This window comes from Cetorhinus maximus, chromosome 6 (assembly GCF_964194155.1).
Source record: "Cetorhinus maximus chromosome 6, sCetMax3.hap1.1, whole genome shotgun sequence".
Classification (NCBI taxonomy): Eukaryota; Metazoa; Chordata; class Chondrichthyes; order Lamniformes; family Cetorhinidae; genus Cetorhinus; species Cetorhinus maximus.
The window spans coordinates 108,042,263-108,066,327 of NC_135884.1; the positions used below are offsets into that span (position 1 = coordinate 108,042,263).

General features: G+C 42.6%; 1 protein-coding gene across 5 annotated transcripts in view; it reads right to left on the bottom strand.

The window, feature by feature from the left end:
* rbl2 (retinoblastoma-like 2 (p130)) overlaps positions 1–24,065 on the bottom strand; it is a 178,496-nt gene that overhangs the window by 40,264 nt on the left and 114,167 nt on the right. For all 5 annotated transcript variants that reach the window (XM_078544278.1, XM_078544280.1, XM_078544276.1 and 2 more), the window contains 4 exons: positions 21,556–21,742; positions 16,827–16,993; positions 1,663–1,775; positions 181–284 (listed from right to left, as the gene is read on the bottom strand). In XM_078544278.1, the coding sequence (XP_078400404.1) occupies positions 181–284; positions 1,663–1,775; positions 16,827–16,993; positions 21,556–21,742 (571 nt within the window). The remainder of the gene's footprint in view (positions 1–180; positions 285–1,662; positions 1,776–16,826; positions 16,994–21,555; positions 21,743–24,065) is intronic.

Consider the following 24,065-nt stretch of genomic DNA (forward strand, 5'->3'; position numbering starts at 1 on the left):
AAATATAGATAGAAAAGTTTCACCTTTGACACATGGTGGCAACTTTGTGTGAAAGCTACCCAAAATTTACATAACAGCTCAACCTAAAGTTGACTCTCTTGTGATGTCAGTGTGAGAAACCTTATGCAAGCAGTAACGTTTAAGTTTTATCTGTTTTTAAAATATTTTAATTGTACTTACAGTCAGATCTATCTCTCCTAATCTCCTCTTCTCTTGCTCAATGACTGTTTCCAGGACTTTGTAGTAAAGGACCTCTGCAAGTCGAAGGCGCTTGGTAGTATTGTCTGTGCAATTAGAGACCAAGATTAGCAGGTCATTTTCTACAACAAACCACTATATACCACTTCCTTCCAAAGAAATAATTTACTCCATCACAAGTTAGGATAGTCCCTCCTTAACTCGATATAATAAAAACTGCTTCATTCTTAGTCACAGGAAAATAGGAATAACTGAAGATAAAAGATAGGAGGACCCAGGCAGGAACAGGTTCACGCTGTTGGAAGCAGTCAGGAATGCATCTGGGTGAATCAAAGTGAGATTTGGAGGGACATATTGAAGGTGGGCTAAGAATAGCAAAGGTCGATTAGAATTTGCAGGAAAAGAAACCTAAATTAAGAGGGAAGGGATTTGCCATGATTGACATGGGCTACAGACATCCTGACTTCAAGGTATTTGTAGAAGAAATGGACAACAAAACCCAATAACCAAAGCTCCAACCACGATTTATTACCCTGTAACTAATGGCATTTGTTAAGAGGTTCTGACAAAAATCTGTTTCAGTCATGTCCCCAGTATTATTTTCTCAAATATAAATTTAATGTTTATTTTTCTATGGAATAATGTATTAACAATACAATAAATGAAAATGGATAATTTTTTTTCATCATTCATGGGATGTGGGCATCCTTGGAAGGGCCAGCTTTTGATGCCCAGCATCCAGTGAGCAGCTTTCTTCATTCGCTGTAGTCCATGTGGTGCAGTTAGAGAGGGAGTTCCAGGATTTTGACTCAGCAACAATGAAGGAAAAGTGATACAATTTCAAGTCAGGATGGCTTGTGACTTGCAGGGGAACTTGTAGGTGGTGTTCCTATTAACAGTTTTAAAAAATTTATTCATTCACGGGAAGTGGGTGTCGTTGTCTAGGCAATCCCTAGGCCTACTGCCCATGTTCTTCTTGGCGGTAGAGGTCTTTGGTTTGGAAGGTGCTGTTGAAGGAGCCTTAGCAAGTTGCTGCCATGCATCTTGCATATGGTACACACTGCTGCCACTGTGCAACAGTGGTGGAGTGAATGTTTAAGGTGGTGAATGGGTTGCCAATCAAGCGGGCTGCTTTGTCCTGGATGGTGTTGAGCTTCTTGAGTGTCATCGGAGTTACACTCATCCAGGCCAGTGGAGAGTATTCCATCACACTCCCGACTTGTGGCTTGGAGATGGTGGAAGGACTATGAGGAGTCAAAAGGTGAGTTACTCATCACAGAATACTCAGCCTCTGTTCAGTTCTTGTAGCCACAGAATTTATGTGACTGGTCCAATTAAGTTTCTGGACTTTGGTGATCCCATTGTTGACCCCCACGATCATTATGCAGCTGTTATTCCTATTACATTTGGTAGCGGTTTTTCAGTAACATACTGTTAATTGTGTTTGGCATCACCTGTACTAACCTATTGAGAAGGCAGAGTGATCCTTGGTGGACTGTGTATAATGGTGACAAAATATTTCACCCATCTCTTTGACTCTGTTAAGGACAGACTGTGTGGGATCTCTGGAGCATGACCTGACAAAAAGATAAACGCATTGTCAAGCATCTGAACAATTGTGAATTGAAATTGATTCCTTCAGAGTTGGATTCCTGTTTCAGCAAAAGAAAATGGAGGAAAGCTATTTTTCTGTACCATTAATTACCTCTGAACAAAACTGGAGGAAATCTGCAGCTTTGTTAGCAGGCTGTTAATTGTGAAGAAAATTGTTTCACTTGAAAAAAAAATCACCCCACAGTGTCTTATAATTACAAACGCACAAGTAAAGAACGCGATAACTACCATGTCATATGGTGCCATAATAGGGACTGGTGTCAATTACATAATTTTTAAAAAATCATTCCACTGCCTTAGTTTCACACCATGATGTATTGCCTCGGGACATTCATACATAGGCATGTGACTACCTTTATTGGTCCTTATTTTAGTAATTCTCTTGTATCTTTATCTTCAAAGGTGACTCATGCATTTTGTAAAATAAATTAACAACTTTCACACCAATTTCAGTTGGTAGCTTATTCGACACATTAACATACTTTTGTGGGAAGAGAGCTGAATTTAAAACATCAGCCTCCTATCTTTAGATCATGCCACCTTAATGTTTAGGGAAATGTTTTCGTTTCACATTTTCTATACTGCTCAATGTTTCAAAAAAATTCAATTACATTCGCCCCAAGATTCTTTGGGCAGGATTTTTAGGTCGGCAGGCGTGGTTGGCGGGCCCAGGAGTGGCCGGGGAATGGACCGTCGCCCGTGACTGGCCCCCGGCTGTGATTTCATGCTGGCTGGCCAATTAAGAGCCAGCCAGCGTGAAGCGTGCACAAAATGCTCTGCGCGGCTGGGGTGGGGGCGGGAGGAGGGAAGGTGCTGACGTAAGCGTGGGCGCGGGGGAGCGCGGGATGAAAGCTCCCTGAAGGCAGAGAGCTGCCTCAGGGAGCTGAAGAATTTAAAACCAATAAATAAAGGTTTTAAAATCCAGAAAAAAAGTGTCCACGCATCAGAATCAGTCACCTGAACATATACATGAGAGAATTCTGTCCATACATTTTTAAAAAATTAATAATGGAAACCTCATCCCGCTCTTGGATGAGGTTTCATCAAAAATGCAAAGTCCGCCTGGCAGATTTGCCTGTCCACCAACCGTAAGGTTGGGCGGACCACAAAAAATCGCGGGAGCACAGGATGACGTCAGGATGCTCGCCTGATGTCATCACACTATTTTACGCTCCAGTGGTCGGGCGCGTGCCCACATGCCAACCTAAAGATTCTGCTCTTTGTGTCAGAGGGAATGATGGGAAATGCCTCACTTGACCTAAAGTCAATGCAAGTAAAAATCAAGAGAGATATAACGAGGGTTGCCAATTTCCTATTCTCTATTAAACACTAACGTACAAAGTCAAAATTATCTCCAATAGTTTTGTGTTATATTGTGCATTTACTTGCTTTATTGATGGCTGCTTCATTTTTATGTTAAGTCCAGTCACTATACCTTCAGATTGCCTTCAGACTCCATCCTTTGCCAGGGTTTCCGTACCTCAAACTTTTTCAGGCACTTTCTCTGAAAATTGAATATAGTTGATTCCTCTCTCACACCATAACCTTACCGTCTTTAAGTTTGCTCCTCTTGGGGAATGAAATAACTTGCAATTATATTGCACTTGTTGCATCCTCAAAACAATCCAAAGCTCTCTTCACCCAACGAATGACTTTTGACCCCGAGATGAGCTTTCAACCACATGTTGGCTCCATCACTAAAACTGCCTACTTCCATCTCCATAAAATTGCCTGTCTCCATCCTTGTCTCAGTTCATCTGCTGCTAGATCCCTTATCCATGCCTTTGTCTCCAGTCTTGACTTTTCCAATGTTCTCCCATCTTCTACCCTCCATAAATTTCAGCTCATCCAAAACTCTGCTGCCCACATCCTAACTCGCACCAGGTCCCATTCACCCATCACCCATGTGCTTGCTGATCTACATTGCTTCCTGGTTTGGCAAGGCCTCAATGGTAAAATTCACATCTTTGATTGCGAAAACTTTACATGGCCTCACCCTTTCCTATCACTTAACTCCCTTCAGCCCTCAGAGATCCCTGCCCTCCTCCAATTCTAGCCTCTTATGCATCCCTGGTTTTAATTGCTCGACCAGTGGCAAACGTGCCTTCTGCTGTCTATGACCTAAGCTCTGGAATTCCCTTCCTAAGCCTCTTTTCTTTTAAGTGCTCCTTAGTAACTATGGGCGGGATTTTCGCCAGCGGCGGGCATCATTGTGGGTGGGACTGGAAAATCCTGCCTATCTCTTTGACCGAGCTTTTGGTTACCTGCCCTAATATTCCCTTACCTGGCTCCATATTAAATTTTTGTTTGCTAACGTTCCTGTGAAACACCTTGGGATAATATACTACATTAAAGGTGATATATAATGCAAGTTGTAGTTGTTGCTGTTGAAGTGTAATCACTGTTGCTTTGTGGGTAAATGTGTCAGTCAAGTTGCACTCAGTAAAGTCCCAAAAATAATGAGTGGACTGATCAGTTGATCTGTTTTTGGCAGCGCTGATCAAGAAATAAATGTTGGACAGGATACCACCCCTACTCTTTAATTGTCATAAGATCTTTTAAATCTACTTATACAAGCAGATAAGGCTTCATTGTAATGTCTCATCTGACAGACAGTGGCTCTAACAATACACTACTCCATCAGTACAGTTCTGATTATGTCCTCAAGTCTATGGACTACTGTTTGAACCTACAGCCTTCTACCTCAGAGTTCTACCACTGAGCCAAGGCTTACATGTCATACCAAATGCTTTTGGAGAATCTAAATACATATTAATTACATCCTCTTGCTTTTCTGTTGCGGAAACCTCAACAAGATAATAGATTTGTTAGTCATGATCGTTCTCTTCCACATCTATCTTGACTTAATAAAATTTTAATTCATGTAAATGACAGTCTAGACATCAAAGAAGACAGTCTTTAATAATGTGTCCAGGACAAGATTTTGGGGTGTAGTGCCCAGTATCTGTTTTCACTTTCTTGAGAGGCGGTACTCACCAATTTCTTTTGAAATATTGGTTTCTCCCCCACCCACAACCCATCACAGAATCACAGAATGTTATGACGCAAAAGGAGGCCATTCAGCCCGTTGTATCCACACCAGCTCTCCAAATGAGCATTAGTGCCATTCTCCTGCCTTCTCCCCGTACCCTTGCCATTGTTTCTATTCAAGTAATCATCTAATGCCCTCTTGAATGCCTCGATTGAACCTGCCTCCACCACACTTCCAGTCAGTGCATTCCAGACTTGAACCACTCGCTGTGTGAAAAAGTTTTTTCTCACATCACATTTGCTTCTTTTGCAAATCACTTTAAATCTGTGCCCTCTGGTTCTCAATCCTTTCACAACTGGAAACATTTTCTCCCTATCTACTCTATCCAGCCCCCTCATGATTTTGAACACCTCTATCAAATCTCCTCTTAGCCTTCTCCTCTCCAAGGAGTACAGTCCCAATCTCTCCAATCGATCTTCATAACTGAAGTTTATCATTCCTGGAACCATTCTTGCAAACCTCTTCTGCATTCTCTCCAATGCATTCACATCCTTCCTATAGTGTGGTGCCCAGAACTGTACACAATACACCAGCTGAGGTCTAACTAGTGTCTTGTATAAGCTCAGCATAATCTCCTAGCTCTTGTACTCTATGCCCCTATTAATAAAGCCCAGGATACTGTATGCTTCATTAACTGCTCTCTCCACCTGTCCTACCATGTTCAATGATCTATGCACATATATACCCTGGTCCCTCTGCTCCTGCGCCCCCTTAAGAATTGTACCTCTTAGCTTATATTGTCTCTCCATGTTCTTCCTACCAAAATACATCACTTCACACTTCTCCACATTGAACTTCATCTGCCACCTATCTGCCCACTCCACCAATTTGTCTATGTCCTTTTCAAGTTCTATACTGCCCTCCTCACAGTTTACAATGCTTCTGAATCATTTACAAACTTTGAAATTGTCCCCTGCACACCAAGATCTAGATCATTAATATACATCAGGAAAAGCAAGGGTCCCAATACCGACCCCTGGAGAACTCCACTACAAACCTTCATCCAGCCCAAAATATATCCATTGGCCATTACCCATACCAGTTTCAGATCATTCATCCCAAATATTATATAATCTTCCTTTATGAAGAAACAATTCATTAAGAATCTCTAGCATGTTCTGTACTTTCAATACCCAATTGTCAAAGTTGCTGTTTATTGCTTACTTGTTCTTTAACAGTTCACATGAAAAATATACATTGAAAACTGTTTCGTATTTCTCTTTCTGTCCTAAGCAATATTTTATTCCATTCTTATTTTTGTTTTCTTATTGGAAGATTATCTCTATATTCATCTTAATTTAATCTTTCTTTCGCAAACCTGAGGTCACCCAAAACTCTGCTGCATGGGTCTTAACTCACAGCAGGTCCCATTCGCTTATCATCCCTGTGTTTCTTGACCTACATTAGCTCCGGTCAAGCAACGTCTTGATTTTCAAATTCTGATCCTTGTTTTCAAATTCCTCCATGGCCTTGCCCCTCCCTATCTCCTTCAGCTTCCCAATCCTCCAAGATATCAGTGCTCCTCAAAATCTGGCCTCTTGTGCAACCCCAGTTTTAATTGCTCCACTATTGCTGGCTGTGCATTCAGTTGATACCCTCTCTTCTTCTCTCTGCTTCTCTACCTCGATTTTTCTCCTTTAAGGCACACCTTAAAACCTCTCTCTTTGACCAAGCTTTTGGTCAGCTGACCTAATAGCTCCTTATATGTGCTTATTTTATAATGTTTCTGTGAAGAGCCTTGGAACTTTTGATTACATTAGAGGCACTATGTAAATATACCTTGTTATGTTTCTCATTAAAGCTCCTACCAAAACTTCTGTTGATTATGCATCTACCACCCAAGTTTGAAAATTCTTTACTTGTAACTTAATTATATGCTTCAACTATAGCCCTCTAAATTTCTTTTCAAATCCTTCTGTTTATATTCTTTTGAAATGAAGTCATAAGGGATGAAATTCAACTTCACTGGGGCGCAAAGTTGGATGTGCTAATGGACATGCCTAATTCCCCTTTCAATGCAAGTCAATAGAAACGATACTGGACAAGGTGTGTAATGAGAGATCGACCCACTCACTATGTCTTCCACCAAAGGTGAATCTATTTCCACCGAACCACTTTTCATTAGATTTTATGTAAACTGAATTTAGCACTTAGATTGGCTACAACCTTCTGTATAATTAGAAGAGGGAGGCAAAAGATGGCATGTACAAACAACAAAAGTTTTGGCAGGAGCCTTAATGAGATACATAACAACAACAGTAGCATATATTTATATACTGCCTCTAACGTAATGAAAAGTTCCAAGGCACTTCACAGGAGCATTACAAAACAAGGTATGACACCAAACCACATAAGGAGCTAGGGGGAGGCGGTGGTGTAGTGGTAATGTCACTGGACTAGTAATATGGAGGCCAGTAATGCTATGGTAGAATGGCAGCTGCAGGAATTTAAATTCAATCAACTAATCTGGAATTAAAAACTAGTCTCGGTTACAGTGACCATGAAACCATTGTCGATTGTTGTAAAAACCCATCCGGTTCACTAAAGTCCTTTAGGCAAGGAAATCTGCTGTTCTTAGCTGGTCTGGCCTGCATATGACTCTAGATCTACAGCAATGTGGTTGACTTTTAAATGCCCCTGAAATGGCCTAGCAAGCCACTCAGTTGCATTAAACTGCTACAAAGCCTGAAAAAAGGAATGAAAACAGATGGACCACCTGGAATCAACCTAGGCACCCGAAATGATAATGCCATACCCAGCCCTGTCGACCCTGCAAAGTCTCATAAGTAACATCTAGGGGCTTGTATCAAAATTGGGAGAGCTGTCCCACAAACTAGTCAAGCCTGACATAGTCATACTCATGGAATCATACCTTGCAGGCAATATCTCAGACACCACCATCACCAGCCCTGTCCCCACTGACAGGACAGACCTGTGAGGTGGCAACACAGTGGTCCACAGTTGTGAGTCATCCTTAGAATCCTCAACATTGACTCTGGACCCCATGAAGTCTCATGGAATCAATTCAAACATGGGCAAGGAAACCTCCTGCTGGTTACCCTCTCAATTGATGAATCAGTACTCCTCTATGTTGAACACCACTTGGAGGAAGCACTGATGGTGGCAAGGGCACAGAATGTTCTCTGGGTGGGGAACTTCAATATCCATCACCAAGAGTGGCTCGGTAGCACTACTACTGACCGAGCTCACCAAGGACATTGCTACTAGACTGGAACTACGGCAAGTGTGAGGGAGCCAACAAGTGGGAAAATTCTATTTGACCTCATCCTCCCCAATCTACCTGTCACAGTTGCATCTGTTCATGACAGTATTGATAGGAGTGACCACTGCTTGTGGAGAAGAAGTTACATATTCACATTGAGGATACCCTCCATCATGTTGTGTGGCACTACCATTATGCTAAATAGGATAGATTTCAAACAGATCTAGCAACTCAAAACTGGGCATCCATAAGGCACTGTGGGCCATCAGCAGCAACAGAATTGTGTGCAACCACAATCTGTAATCTCACGACCCGCCATGTCCCTCACTCTACCATTACCATCAAGCCAGGGGCGGTCAACCCTGGTTCAATGAAGAGTGCAGGAGGGCATACCAGGAGCAGCACCAGGCAAGGCTAAAAATGAGGTGTTGACCTGGTGAAGCTGCAACACAGGACTAGCGTGCTAAACGGCATATGTAGCAAACGACAAACAGAACTAAGCAATCCCACAACCAACGGATCAGATCCAAGCTCCAAAGTCCTGCCACGTCCAGTCGGGAATGTTGGTGGACAATTAGACAACTAACTGGAGGAGGAGACACCGCAAACATCCCCATCCTCAATGATGGTGGAGCCCAGCACATCAGTGCAAAAGACAAGGCAGAAGCATTTGCAGCCATTTTTAGCCAGAAATTTCAAGTGGATGATCCATCTCGGCCTCCCCCTGAGGTCCCCAGCATCAGAGATGCCAGATGAAGTGAATTCGATTCACTCCACGTGATATCAAGGAAAGGCTGAAAGCACTGGATACTGCAAAGGCTATGGACCCTGGCAACATTCCGGCAATTGTACTGAAGACATATGCTCCAGAACTAGCCACGCCCCTAGCCAAGTTGTTCCAGTACAGATACAACACTGGCATCTACACAGCAATGTGGAAAATTGCACAGGGGCGTCCTATACACAAAAAGCAGGATAATTACAACCTGGCCAATTACCATCCCATCAGTCTACTCTTGATCATCAGTAAAGTGATGGAAGGGGTCATTGACAGTGCCATCAAGCAGCAGTTACCCAAAAACAACCTGCTCACTGATGCTCAGTTTGTGTTTTGTCAGGGTCACTCATCTGCTGAGCTCATTACAATCTTGGTCCAAACATGGACAAAAGAGCTGAATTCCAGGGATTTGGTGAGAGTGACTGCCCTTGACATCAAGGCAGCATTTGACGGCATGTGGCGTCAAGTAACCCTGGTAAAACTGGAGTCAATGGGAATTGGGAGAAAACTCTTCACAGGTTGGAGTCATATCCAGCAGCTCATCACTGCAGCAGTTCCTCAGGGTATTTTCCATGCCCAGCTGTCATGAAGAGATATTAATGTGTATAATGGTATTGGCAATTATTTTTTAAAATAGAATTCTAGTGGGGGGTCTGTGTCTAGGTGTGTGCCTATGTGTGTCTTAATTGGATTAAAGCCAGCTAGTCTGGGTTCTTTGAAGTTTGGTAGTTTTTAGATGTTAATTGGGTGAACAGTAAGGAGAACAGTAAGGTAAAGTGTTCATTTGCATTTGTTGAATAAACCCCATTCAAGACTACGGGTAAAATCTTGCACCTAGCTAGAAGAAGCCAATGTGTTTATTTTTTCAGCTCACTAATAAAATTGGTGCTATGAAAGGGGTTTTATTATTAGAAGAGCTGAAGTTCAAAAGACCTAGGCAAAGAATTTTCCTGTTGTCGAGCAGGGGGCAGAGCTCGCTCGCCGACACGTAAAATGACGCGGAATGACGTCGGGCAGAACTCCCGTTGTCATCCTGCGTCATTTGCGTTTTCAGGTCAGTGGGGGCGCGGGCGAGTCAGCTGTGCGCCCGCCAACCTGTCAACGGTCTATTGAGGCCATTCAAAAAGCAATTAAAGCAATTAGTGGACCTGCCCGTCCAACCTTAAGGTTGGCAGGCAGGTCAGGAGCGCTGGCAGCCACCTGAAAAAGCATGAAACCTCATCCACGGGATGAGGTTTCATGACTGAATTTAAAAATTAAGATTAACTTTTACTTAAAGTTATGTCCATGTCCCAACTCATGTGACATCGTCACATGAGGGGACATGGATGGTTAATGAAATTTTCGAAAAAATAACTTTTTCCCTTTGGGAACTGATCTCCCTGAGGCAGCGCCTAGTCTCAGGGAGATCGGAGCGCTCATTTGCGCGCATATGCGAAGCAGCGCACTTCCACATTTGCCATTCATCCCCCCCCCCCGCCTGCATATGGAACACACAGCGCTTCCGTGTGGATGTCGGCCCACCCATGAAAATTGGCAGCATGCCCCCAATTGGGGGCGCCAATCGGAGGGCCACCTGCCCACTCCCACACTGCCCCCCCCTCCCCAGCGGGGGGAAAATTTTGCCCTAATGGAAAACTTACATTCAAATCGAAAGCTAGGTGTATAAAGAAAGGAGTTTGTGTGTGTAAGGTAGAGGTATTTAAGACCTAACCCAGCCTGTATGCCTCCAACCAACTTGCAAAGGAGCCTCATTTGAAATTCGTAAGGTCAAATGTGCTTTGCCTGGTGTCTATTTAAAGTTTATGGGTTATTGTTGCCTTAGTGGAGATTTACCTGGCATTGATTAATTTGGGAATTTGTTAAAAAGTTATTATAGTAGTAATTTGTCGCCACGTGTCTGTGTTTAATTTGTTGTTAAATTAATAAATGTTTAATTTACTTTTATATAAAAACCATGAGTCTCGGTGGTCTTATTCCAACTGAATTCAAAGTCTGCATCTCGAAATTACAAATTGCAAAAATGGATTATGACAGTTGCTTAAAGTTTCCCTCTGGGATTTGAACAACTCAGCCTTTAGCATCGGCTGTGTCATAATACAACCATCTTCAGCTGCTGCTTCACCAATGACCTTCCCTCCATCATAAGGTCAAAAATGGGGACCTTCAGGGATGATTGCACAATGTTCAGCTCCATTCGTGACTCCTCAGATACTGAGGCAGTCCGTGACCATAAACAGCAAGACCTGGACAACATTCAGGCTTGGGCTGATAAGTGGCAAGTAACATTTGTGCCATATAAGTGCCAGGCAATGACCATCTCCAACAAGAGAGAATCCAACCATCTCCCCTTCAATTACAATGGCATTACTATTGCTGAATCCCCCACCATCAACATCCTTACAGAATCACAGAATCTTTGCAGTGCAGAAGGAGGCCATTCAGCCCATCAAGTCTGTACTGGCTGGCTGAAAGAGCATTCTACGCAATCCCATTCCCCTGCCTTAACCCCGTAACCTTGCACATTCTTTCTTTTCAGATAGAAAAGGTGTGTAAGAAAGGCAAGGTGACAGTGATCATGGGGGATTTCAATATGCAAGTAGACTGGAAAAATCAGGTTGGTAGTGGATCCCAAGAAAAGGAATTTGTGGAATGTCTACCAGATGGCTTTTTGGAGCAGCTTGTGGTGGAGCCCACTAGGGAACAGGCAATTCTAGATTTAGTGATGTGTAATGAGGCAGATTTGATAAGGGAGCTTAAGGTGAAGGAACCCTTAGGAGGAAGTGACCATAATATGATAGAATTTACCCTGCAATTTGAGAGGAAAAAGCTGGAATCATATGTAACGGTATTACAGTTGAATAAAGGCAACTACATAGGCATGAGGGAGGAGCTGGCCAGAATTGACCAGGAGATGAGCCTAGCAGGAAAGACAGTGGAACAGCAATGGCAGGAGTTTCTGGGAGTAATTTGGGAGACACAACAAAAATTCATCCCTAGGAAGAAAAGCATACTAAAGGGAGGACGAGGCAACCAAGGCTGACAAGGGAAGTCAAGGACCGCCTAAAAGCTAAAGAGAAAGCATACAATGCGGCGAAGAGCAGTGGGAAGCCAGGGGATTGGGAAGCCTATAAAGACCAACAGAGGACAACTAAAAAAGAAATAAGGAGGGAGAAGATTAAATATGAGGGTAAACTAGCCAGTAATATAAAAGAAGATTGCAAGAGTTTTTTTAGATATATAAAGGGTAAGAAAGAGGCAAAAGTGGACATTGGGCCACTGGAAAATGACGTTGGAGAAGTAGTAGTGGGGAACAAAGAAATAGTGGAGGAACTGAATAGATACTTTGCGTCAGTCTTCACGGTGGAAGACACGAGTAACATCCCCAAAGTTCAAGAGAGTCGGGGGCAGAGGTGAGTATGGTGGCCATTACCAAGGAGAAGGTGCTAGGAAAACTGAAAGGTCTGAAGGTGGATAAATCACCTGGACCAGATGGATTACACCCCAGAGTTCTGAAGGAGATAGCTGAAGAGATAGTGGAGGCATTAGTGGTGATCTTTCAGGAATCACTGGAGTCAGGGAGGGTCCCAAAGGACTGGAAAATTGCTAATGTAACCCCACTGGGAGTGAGGCAAAAGACGGGAAATTACAGGCCGATTAGCCTGACCTCAGTCGTTGGTAAGATTTTAGGGTCCATTATTAAGGATGAGATTTCAGAATACTTGAAAGTGCATGGTAAAATAGGGCAAAGTCAGCATGGTTTCATCAAGGGGAGGTCATGCCCGACAAATCTGTTAGAATTCTTTGAGGAGGTAACGAGTAGGTTAGACAAAGGAGAGCCAATGGATGTTATCTACTTGGACTTCCAGAAGGCCTTTGACAAGGTGCCGCACAGGAGGCTGCCCAGTAAGATAAGAGCCCATGATGTTGGAGGCAAGGTACTAGCATGGATAGAAGACTGGCTGTCTGGCAGGAGGCAGAGAGTGGGGATAAGGGGGTCCTTCTCAGGATGGTAGCCGGTGACTAGTGGAGTTCCGCAGGAGTCAGTGTTGGGACCACAACTTTTCACTTTATACATTAATGATCTAGATGAAGGAACTGAGGGCATCCTGGCTAAGTTTGCAGATGATACAAAGATAGGTGGGGGGACAGGTAGTATTGAGGAGGCGGGGAGGCTGCAGAAGGATATGGACAGGTTAGGAGAATGGGCAAAGAAGTGGCAGATGGAATACAACGTGGGGAAGTGTGAGGTCATGCACTTTGGTAGGAAGTATAGAGGCATAGACTATTTTCTAAATGGGGAGAGAATTCAGAAATCTGGAGTGCAAAGGGACTTGGGAGTCCTAGTCCAGGATTCTCTTAAGGTTAACTTGCAGGTTGAGTCAGTAGTTAGGAAGGCAAATGCAATGTTGGCATTTATTTCGAGAGGACTAGAAAATAAAAGCAGGGATGTGCTGCTGAGGCTTTATAAGGCTCTGGTCAGACCACATTTAGAATATTGTGAGCAATTTTGGGACCCGTATCTCAGGAACGATGTTCTGGCCCTGAAGAGGGTTCAGAGGAGGTTCACGAGAACGATCCCAGGAATGAAAGGCTTAACATATGAGGAACATATGAGGAACGTTTGAGGACTCTGGGTCTATACTCGATGGGCTTTAGAAGGATGAGGGGGGATCTGATTGAAACTTACAGAATACTGAAAGACCTGGATAGAGTGGACGTGGGGAAGATGTTTCCATTAGTAGGAGAGACTAGGACCCGAGGGCACAGCCTCAGAGTAAAGGGAAGACCTTTTAGAACAGAGATGAGGAGAAACTTTTTTAGCCAAAGAGTGGTGAATCTATGGAATTCATTGCCACAGAAGGCTGTAGAGGCCAGGTCATTGAGTGTATTTAAGACCGAGATAGATAGGTTCTTGATTGGTAAGGGGATCAAAGGTTACGGGGAGAAGGCGGGAGAATGGGGTTGAGAAACTTATCAGCCATGATTGAATGGCGGAGCAGACTCGATGGGCCGAATGGCCTAATTTCTGCTCCTATGTCTTATGGTATTCACTACCATAGAAGGCTGTGGAGGCCGGGGCACTGAGTATATTCAAGAAAGAAATTGATAATTTTTTGGATATCAGGAGCATCAAAGGGTATGGCGAAAAAGTGGGAATATGGCGTTGAGATGGAGGATCAACCATGATCATATTGAAGGGCGAAACAGGCTCGAAGAGCTGAATGGCCTACTCCTGCTCCTAGTTTCTATGTTTCTAGAGTAATCTAATTCCCTTTTGAATACCTCGATCGAACCAGCCTCCACCGCCCCCTCAGGAAGTTCATTTCAGACTCCAACCACATCGGGGTGAAAAAATATTTCCTCGCATCACTTCTTTTGCTCATTATTTTGAATCTATGCCCTCTAGTTCTTGATGTACTCTTGAGTGGGAACAGTTTCTCACTATTTACCCTTCCATACCCCTCAGGATCTTGAATACCTCTATCAAGTCTCCTCTCAGCCTTCTTTTCTCCAAGGAAAACAGATTCATCCTCTCCAATCTATCCTCACAGCTGCAGTTTTTAATCCCTGGAATCATTCTTGTGAATCTCCTCTGTACTCTCACCAATGCCTTCACATCCTTCTTCAAGTATGGTGCCCAGAACTGGACGCAGTACTCCAGATGAGGCCTAACCAGCATCTTGTACAAGTTTAACATGACCTCTTTACTCTTGTACGCAATGCTCCCATTAATAAAACCTAGGATACCATATGCTTTATTAACTGCTCTCTCAACATGCCCTTGCCACCAATGGTAACCTGGGGGTTACCAATGACCAGAAATTGAACTGGACCAGCCATATAAATACTGTGGTTACAAGAACTGGTGAATTCTGCAGCAAGTAGCTCACCTCCTTACTGCCCAAAACCTGTCTACTATCTACAAGATACAAGTCAGGAGTGTGATGAAATAATATCCACTTGCCTGGACGAGTGCAGTTCCCACAACACTTAAGAAGCTCAACACCATCCAGGACAAAGCAGTCTGTTTGATTGATTACCCCATTCATCACCTTGAATGTTCATTCCCTCCACCGCTGACGCACAGTGGCAGCAATGTGTACAATCTACAAGATGCACTGCAGTAATCCACCAAGGCTCCTTCAACAGCACCCTCTGAACCTACGACCTCTATCACCAAGAAAGGCAAGGGCAGCAGATGCATGGGAACACTACCACCTGCAAGTTCCCCTCCAAGTCACACACCATCCTGACTTGGAACTATATCGCCATTCCTTTACCATTGCTGGGCCAAAATCCTGTCCCACCCCACCTTCTCAAAGGCAATAAGTGATGGGCAATAATGCTGGCCTAGACAGCAATACGCACATCCCATGAAAGAATAAGAAGGCGTCCTGACAATGGCCAAAGAGTTTCCAGTTGTTCAAATAATGTTGTGTTGAAAAGTGTTACACTCACACATGCACGAACACATACATTTCCCTCTCTTTCATTGTTCATTTTTCTGCCTAAGTGGTGGTAAAAGTTTAAGAGTCCAGGTTCTGAATTGGTCCAAAACTGCTGCCAAAGTTATTCAATTATCAACTAGCAACTCCAATGGTAAAAGCAGTAATCCAGTCTGTAGAGCTCCCAATACCTTTCCACACAAAATTTATTGTTAGTGCATGTCGATAACTAGAGACACAATAACAAAATCAGTTTATGCTTAATAATTTTCATCATTATTGATGAATAAGCTCCTTCACTTCTGATTTCATGTAATTCATAGGCAATTTCCAAATTTGAACTTTTAACTTTAGTAAATTATAGATTACATACAAACTGTTGCATGGTTTGAAAAGTTAGCATTAATTTTCACATATTCCTATGAGCTTTGAATGGATCACAGTTCTTAAATTCACACAACTTCTACCTGTTCAGTTACTTCAGTCAATGCATTCTAAATAACAGCCTCTGAGATAATAATTTCCACAATTCTCGTCACTACAGATTGGCTGTGATCTGTTGCAAAATGAGATAATCAGAACCAACTGTTCCAAGCTCATATTTTTGGCAGTGGTATGAAATACTCATATATTTTAAAGACATTTCAACCCTTACAGAAATATTTCTAGATAGTGAACAGTGATATATAACAACACAGATTATGTATGACCTGTAAAGTGGGCTGAATTTTATGATCCATTGCGGGCGGAATCACAGGCAGGGGGGGCCTGTAAAATTTCATGGATGCCTTTTCCGCCACCTACCTGCCTGCCCCCAACCTGGCCATGATATAATGGGCGGATGGCAAGGCCTTGGGCAGCCTACCTACCCGCGCGCCAATTGAGGTCCTTAAAGGCCTTCTTCTGCCTTGCCGCAACTTTCCAGCTAACAAGAGGACGTCAGTGATAGTTGGGAAGCATGGCTGGTAAGTTTGCTTGGGCCTTGAGTGGGAAAGGGGAGGGTGGCTGCCTTCGCCATGGGTCCCCTTTTCTGGCTAGAGGCCGCCCCAAGTTCTGCCCCGGTCCAAATATCCTCTACTCCACCCCACGCTTGTGCACCCTGGCCTCCGCCCTCCTCGTTTCCCCCCTCATCCCGAAGCGTCCTATCATGGCCCCGCCGAGAACCCCCCAGCGTACCTGTCATCTGGTTCCTGGCTCTTCTCCTTCAGGACTGGATGCAGTCCCAGTAGCAGCCACTGCTCTCAGTGGCGCTGATAGGACCAGATTATTGCAATCCAATCAGATTAGGGACAGAGGTCTTGCCTTGAGCCACTTAACGCCCCTCCGAGCATTAAATTGGCTGCAGAGCAGCCTGCTGGAGTAGGGTTTTATGACCCCGCCAACCATAAAATCTTGTTCAGTATCTCAAACATTGAACAAATATTAATAACCAGGGTGTTATTTGGGGGACATCTCTAACTGTAAAATGGTACCTGAAAGAAAATAACCTGTACCTTAACATTCATAGCTCACCTGAAAATCTGTAATAATTTCTCACTTGGAGTATTTTTCAGTCCTGTTAGTATGGCATGAAGACGACTAACACACTGTGTTGCAGAGGATATTGGAGTCACACAAAGGTTGCTCTCCTTCATATATTTGCGACCTGTAAGTGGTGTTGAAACTGAGTGTGTCCTGGACTGATGAAAAAAATAAATAATATTAAGGTAATCAAAATCTTTCACCCTAATCTATCTAGAGATTATTCCAAAATTAAATATTGTACAAGGAGACTGCAAATTGCACAATATTTAGCGACTGTCACAAGTGGGTTATGAGGAATTAATTCAAGGAATTTATATTTGTGTGTCTATCCTTAGAACCTGGATCTAAAATTACATTAAGGGGTAATTTTCCAATGGCACACTTGCTGGAGAGTGTTGTCTGTCAGGAGCACATATCATGAATTTGGAGGTTCTTTGCATGATCTTCCAACCATTAATTTAATAGCGTGCACTCAAATTTCTAGCATTGTGTTCCCTGCACACCATCCCCTGCTCTCTCCCCACCAACCCCACCCCTCAAGTGAGTCTGTCAACTAGGCACTGTCCACTGAGTCAGAAAATTATCCTTTAGACTAAACTTTCATAATAGGATTTAAAAAAAATAATCTAGTGGCCACTCTGCATTAAGGTCATTCACCCAGCCTTGTAACTACTTTCAGATATTGTTATGTAACAAAGATGCTTGGCACATTGGATTAGAATTGAACCCCCTGACTTTATCAGAATGCTGTGTGTTGAGTATAAATAAATGCTATATACTAATATCCTGCCTTATCAGTATGTCATCACTTAAAAATTGTAAGAGTGTTGCATGTTGGTGGAGCAGAAATCTGGCATCATAAAATTGTGTTTGCTGTTAGAACTTGGCTCAGTACTGAGGTCAGGACACAAATGGGCTCAACGTTCAGCTGCTGTTATCATCCCTCATCATTCTAATGAGCACCAGATTGAACTAATGCCTGAGACAGTTCAGCAACCTAGGACAACTTTTGGCACTATTAATATCAAAAAGCAGTGGTCTGGATTTCATAGGGTGGGGTCCCTGCCCCCAACGTAAAAGTTGGGGACAAGCCTGCCACTGCTTGGCTGGCTCATCTCATTGCCATTTAACAGCCACCCAGCCATTAGCTGGCTTGAGGTGAGACTTCCACTCTGATCTGGGGAGCAGGTTCTGCCTCTGAGAGTTGCCAGCAATCAAATGGAAGCGGTGGCTACTACTGAGACTGCAACTAGTCCCCAATGGCGATCGTTGCTGTAGCCAGACCTGGAGTTAGGAGGAGGGTCAGTGGGGTGGAAGGTCAGAGTTGGACAAAATTAGGAGGGGGAGGGTAAATGCAGCGGTGGAAAGACCTTGGGAGTGGCCTCTGATGGGCACAGGGGGCTTGTAACGCATCAAAGGATGGGTTTGGCAATTATGGATGATGGATGAATCACTATCTGGAACACCCCAGGGTGCCATGTTGCCATGGGGATTAGATTGCAGAGAGGCAGTCTTTTGTTTTGGGTTTATCTGTGTGTTTTCTCAAAGAAACAGTCAGCTTGGAAGGCTGTGAGAAGGCAGTTGTTTATCTGCCAGCAGTCAGCACAAGGAGCAGTGAGGTCTTTAGGAACCAGGGGTGTTCCTGAGTTTGAGTCACTAAGCAGAAAATGCTTGGAATGAAAAGTCAAAATTCATGAGGAATTGAAACTGTCAGATCTGCCTGATGAAGTTAGTGGAAGAGATTGGTAGTGGGATCCTCACAGAGAGAGAGAGCTCTAGAAGTTTAAGTGCCAGACTGGGAACTGAGGAGAGTCAAAGTGAATTTTTGAGAGCTGTGGCACACATTGATTTGGTCCCAGGAGAATTAAAAGAGCCCTCAAGATCCTGGTAAATATAGGGAAAGTCTTGGGTGGAATTAAAAACAGAATGGAAAATGGTCTGCTAAGATTTTCAGGTTTAAAGGATAAAGGTTTACAAAATATAGTGTTAAATTAGTAGTCCTTGCTTTGTTTAATTCTTGTACAGTAAAGTTTTTGTTTAAAACACGAAACCTTGTGGCATAGTTCTTACAGTTAATAATGGAAGTTCGAATTTCTTTTTAGAAGTTAATGGTTTCCCTTGAGATCATAACAATAGATTAAAAGATATGGCAATAAATAAACATTGGGAAACATTTAAAGCAGCAATTCAAAAAAGTTCAACACAAATACATTCCAATAAAAAACAAAAACTCAGCAGGGAAGATCTGTTCATAGCTTACTAAGGAAATTAAAAATACTATTCGAATAGGAGACTTGGTTTATAATGTTGTGAAGAATAGTTGTAAGCCTGATGATTGAGAGTGTGTCAGAAACTAGCAAAGGGCCAGCAAAAAGTTGATAAAATGGAAAAATATAGGGTATAAGAGTAGCCAGGAATATAAAAAGCAGAATGCAAGAGCTTTTACAAATGTGCAAAAATAATTGTTGGTGTCTTAGAGGTAGAGATGGGAGAAATTGTCATTGGGTTTGATGAAATGGGACAGACACTGAACAAATATTGTGTGTCTGCCTTCACTGTGGTAGGCACAAATTACATACCAGAAATAGAAGGCAACTTAGGGCTAATAAAAGTGAGAACTTGCACCGCAGAAATCTTACAAATTTCTAGGACCTGATGGCCTATATCCTAGGGTTCTAGATGGCAGAGATAGTGAATGCACTCTTTATAACTTCCCAAAATTCCCTAGAGTCTAGACTGGTCCCAATGGATTGGAAGTTAGCAAATGTAACACCACTATTCAAGAAAGGAGGGAGAAAGAAAATGGAACTACAGGCCAGTTAGCCTGACCTTAGTTGTCAGGAAAATGCTGGAATCTATTATGAAGGAAGTCTTAGCTATGTACTTAGAAAATCATAGTATGATCAGATAAAGCCAACATGGTTTTATGAAAGGTTAATCGTATATGACAAATTTTTTGCAGCATGTAACTGGTAAGGTAGATAAAGGGAACTAGATGGTGTAGTTTACCTGAACTTCCAAAAGGCCTTCGATAAGATGCCACGCAAAAGGTTAATACACAAGAGCTCATGGAGTTGGGGGTGATATATTAGCTTGGATAGAAAATTAGTTAATGGACTGGGAGCAGAGAGTAGGGATAAACGGGGCATTTTCAAGTTGGCAGGCTGTAACTAATGGAGTGCCACAAGGGTCAGTACTGAGGCCTCAGCTATTTACAATTTATATTAATGACGTAGATGAAGAGACAAATAGTAATGTATGGTCTACTCATGCTCCTATTTCTCATGTTTTTAAGTTCTTTTTTGACAGTCTGGACTTGGTGTGTAAGACTGAATGTCACTGAAATTCATGCTTCTCATTCTTGACATGGAAATCATTGCAAGGGTATGAAACCTCATGATATGCGTGCTTGGTGCTGCTGGGAACACACAGCAGGAATTTGCTCTCTTTATAAGGTTCAGCTTCCCATTATGTGTACTGTAAAAATACATAATCACTTCAAATAGTAAAAACTACTTAGGTGTTTGGGCATCCCGATCTTCAAAATAGATTTTGTATAAATAGAACAGCAAATGTTATGGACCTTGATTTTCTGGCTCCGTCATGGTGGGACCTGCAGCGGGAGATACAGCGGTCCAGCCAATAGTCCACTGACTTTCAGCAGGACCGGGCGATCCTGGCGGTGCTGGAAAATCCAGCCCATGATGTTTGATAAAATTCATTTGTTTGCTATTTTAACCAATTTATTTTAAATGGCTTAACCTTCTCATTAAAATGTGGAAAATGGGATTCCATATGAACACATTAATGTTACTAATGTCTCACAGGGTGATTGTAGCCCACTAATGTGGTCCTCTGTACGCAAAGGCACATGTTCATGATCAAGATACTCAACCAACAATTAATAATAACCTTCATTCAATCATATTTCATTATTTGATTCAGGGTGATTCTGTACTTTTAATACTGCACATCTTAAAGTGTCTCATTGATGTCACAGAGCATGACTTCAATCTAAAAGAGTTTTTTTGATCCTATGACTTCAGTCAATAAAAGTATTTAAAACGTATATACAAAATGATATAAAATCCAATTTAATAGTTGAAGTGCTTTATTAGACCACATGGAATTAAATATCCTCAACAGTTCTGTTGGACTTGCACAACTACTTCAGCAAGTTTCCAGCAGGATTCTTGGAAAAGGCTGGGGCTCAAATACACTAGTTCCTACCTTACTGGGAAAATCCTGCCCTTTCTGAGACAACCCATGTCAGAGCGAACAGGGCCAGAGGCTGGACTCCCTTTTCTGAGCATTCCTGCTTCCATTAGGGGCCCGGCCTCGTCCTGGAGGTCAATGTACTGAGTCAGTTGGTGTGCTAGTCATCAGAATAGCAGAGGTGAGACACAACTAGCCTGGACCACAGAGGATGGATAATTTTTTTAAAAGTTAATATTAGTCTCCTTCTTACAAGGAAGGAAACAGTATTGGCTCTTTGGTCCTAGGTGCAGGCACACAAGATGTGCGTGTGGTGGTACGGAAACCAGTTGTTAGATGCACATCAGATGTTCTTCTACTGGCCCTACAAATTCCAATGAGGCCAGTAGCTGCCATCCCATTGCAATTGCTGGATTTGCAGTCCATAAGTTTTCCAGTGTTATTTAGTAAATCTAACACATTACTATCTGTCACAGTTTCATCTAGAAAGCTCAATACCTACATTGTCAAAATGTTGTTGAAGATTGTGCTCCACTTGCATCCTTTCAGCTGTTTCTGCATTTGACATTTTCCTCAGAAACCTGTTTGGGGTTCCTATCTCTTCATCTGCATCATCTGCCAGGAAAATCCTTTCATCTATGTTTCCCACCGTTAGCACATATTCATCATAGGCCTTGTTAATGGCTTTACTGTAACAAAATAGAGAAAAAAAATAACAGAATATGTCCTAAAATAATGCCAGACCCCAGTTATTCAGGTACTTTCCATATTTGCAAATGCTTTAAAGAAAGCACTTGCACTTTTCATATCCTCATGATCTGGCAAAGTATTTCACAGCCAATGACGTATATTCCAAGTGTAGTTAAGATTCTAACATAAACAAACACGCTAACCAATTTGTGCACAGCAAGGTCCTACAATCAGCAATATGATAATTAATCAGGTAAACTCTTTAGGTGGTACTGGCTGAGGAATAAATGTTGGCCAAAACTCTGGAACAACATCAAACTGGAGTTACTCCAAGGCATGAAAAACAAATTTTTCCAAACCCATATGAAGTGCCCAGTCAAATTGTTCCTCAGCCTCTACCCAACTGCAACATAAAAATATTGTTCAATAAGCTACTGGCAAGCTGATGCAAAATCAAGCACTTGGTAAAATATTTTAATGTTATTTATATGCAGCAATTTTAAAACAACTGTTGTCTAGAAGTGTGTTCCAAGTTAAAATGCTTTCAGCGTTTCCAATGACACTCTAATTATAGCACCAGTTGCAGCAGGCAGTTACTGTCTCCCTTCCTTAATGACGTGTGCTCAATGCAAAACCTGCTGTCAAAAGTTTAAGTGTCAGTGGCAGGGCTTCCTGGAAGATTATCTTGTGCCACGCTTTCTGGTTTTCACACACTGTCCATCGTTGGGACACACTGTCCATCGTTGGGACACAGCTGACTTATAATCTTAAAGTTTGATGAGAACTCCAGCAACCCAATTTGCTCCCCCTGAATGTATTTTCATAAAGGGCTGACTCTTGGTAGGGTACAGACCCACAGGCGCCAGCTGCCCTTCAGTATATGAACATACAAATTAGGAGCAGAAAAATGCCATTCAACCACTTAAGCCTGCTCCACCATTTAATAAGATCATGGCTGATCTGAATGTGGCCTCAACTCCACTTTTCTGTCTACCCACTACACCCTTTGACTCCCTTGTTAGTCAAGAATCTAACGCAGCCTTAAAAATATTCAATGACCCTGCCTCCACCGCTCTCGGGGGAAGAGAATTCCACAGACCAAAGACCCTCTGAGAGAAAAGTAATTCTCCTCATCTCCTTCTTAAATGGGAGTCCCCTTATTTTTAAACTGTGTTCCCTAGTTCTAGTCTCTCCCACAAGGGGAAGCATCCTTTCAGCAACCACCCCTCAAATCCCCTCACAACCTTATGTTTCAACAAGATCACCTCTCATTCTTCTAAACTCTAATGGATACAACAGGCCCAACCTGTTCAAACTTTCCTCATAAGACAACTCCTTCATCCTAGGTTCAGTCGAGTGAACCTTCTCTGAACTGCTTCTAATGTTATTATATCCTTTAAGTCAGAAGGCCAAAACTGTACACAGTACTCCAGATGCAGTCTCACCAACCCCTATACAATTATAGCAGAACTTACCTACTTTTATATTCCATTCTCTTTGCAATAAACACCAAATTCTATTTGTCTTCCTAATCACTTTGTCATGAAAAGCCGATTACCGCTACGAATTACTTAAGGGCATATTGAACTTTTTAAGGAAGACTTGTATGTTTTTAAAGAGATACAAGTGAGGACACTGAGCAAAAGATGGCTGATAATGTAAAGTGGATACTTTCTAGAAAATTGCTATGTGGATTATACTGGCAGACCTGTTCTGAGAGAACATGGAATATCACACCTGAAAAGGTGTCAGGCTTTCTTCAGTCAGAGACATTTGAAAAGGAGGTAGGAAAGATGCAGAAGACTGAATTTTAATCTCCTGTAGTTGCAGAGACAAAAGACTGATTTGCAAGTCTCAGCAGTTACCCAAAAGTCCAATTCCTGTTGATTTATATGTGCAAATTGTTCTGATATGAATACGAGACAATTATCTCCCCTCCTGGAATACACAGGAAAACATATGGGTTAGAGAGCTAGCTGTGGAGCAGTGCTAGTGTGCTGGTGTGCTGTGAGAATGACAGCACAAGAAGGCCAACTAGTCACCCCTGCGGCTGCAGGCGAAGTCTCTCTCTCTCGCTGTCTGTTGCTGGAGGCAGGGCTCAGCAAAAGCCACAAACAAAAAGGAAATAGGATAGTCTCTTCAGCTACCCTGCAGAACCAAGTGTTTCCAAACCAACTGCAAAACTGCCAAGGTCAGCTCTACCGGAATCACCCAACTTGCCAGCCGCAACGTGTCGCCATCTACGCCTCACGGACAAGCCAAAGGCTGATTCGTATATTTTTAAAACTTTTATTTGGGCTCTTAACTTCTCATTTCTGATTT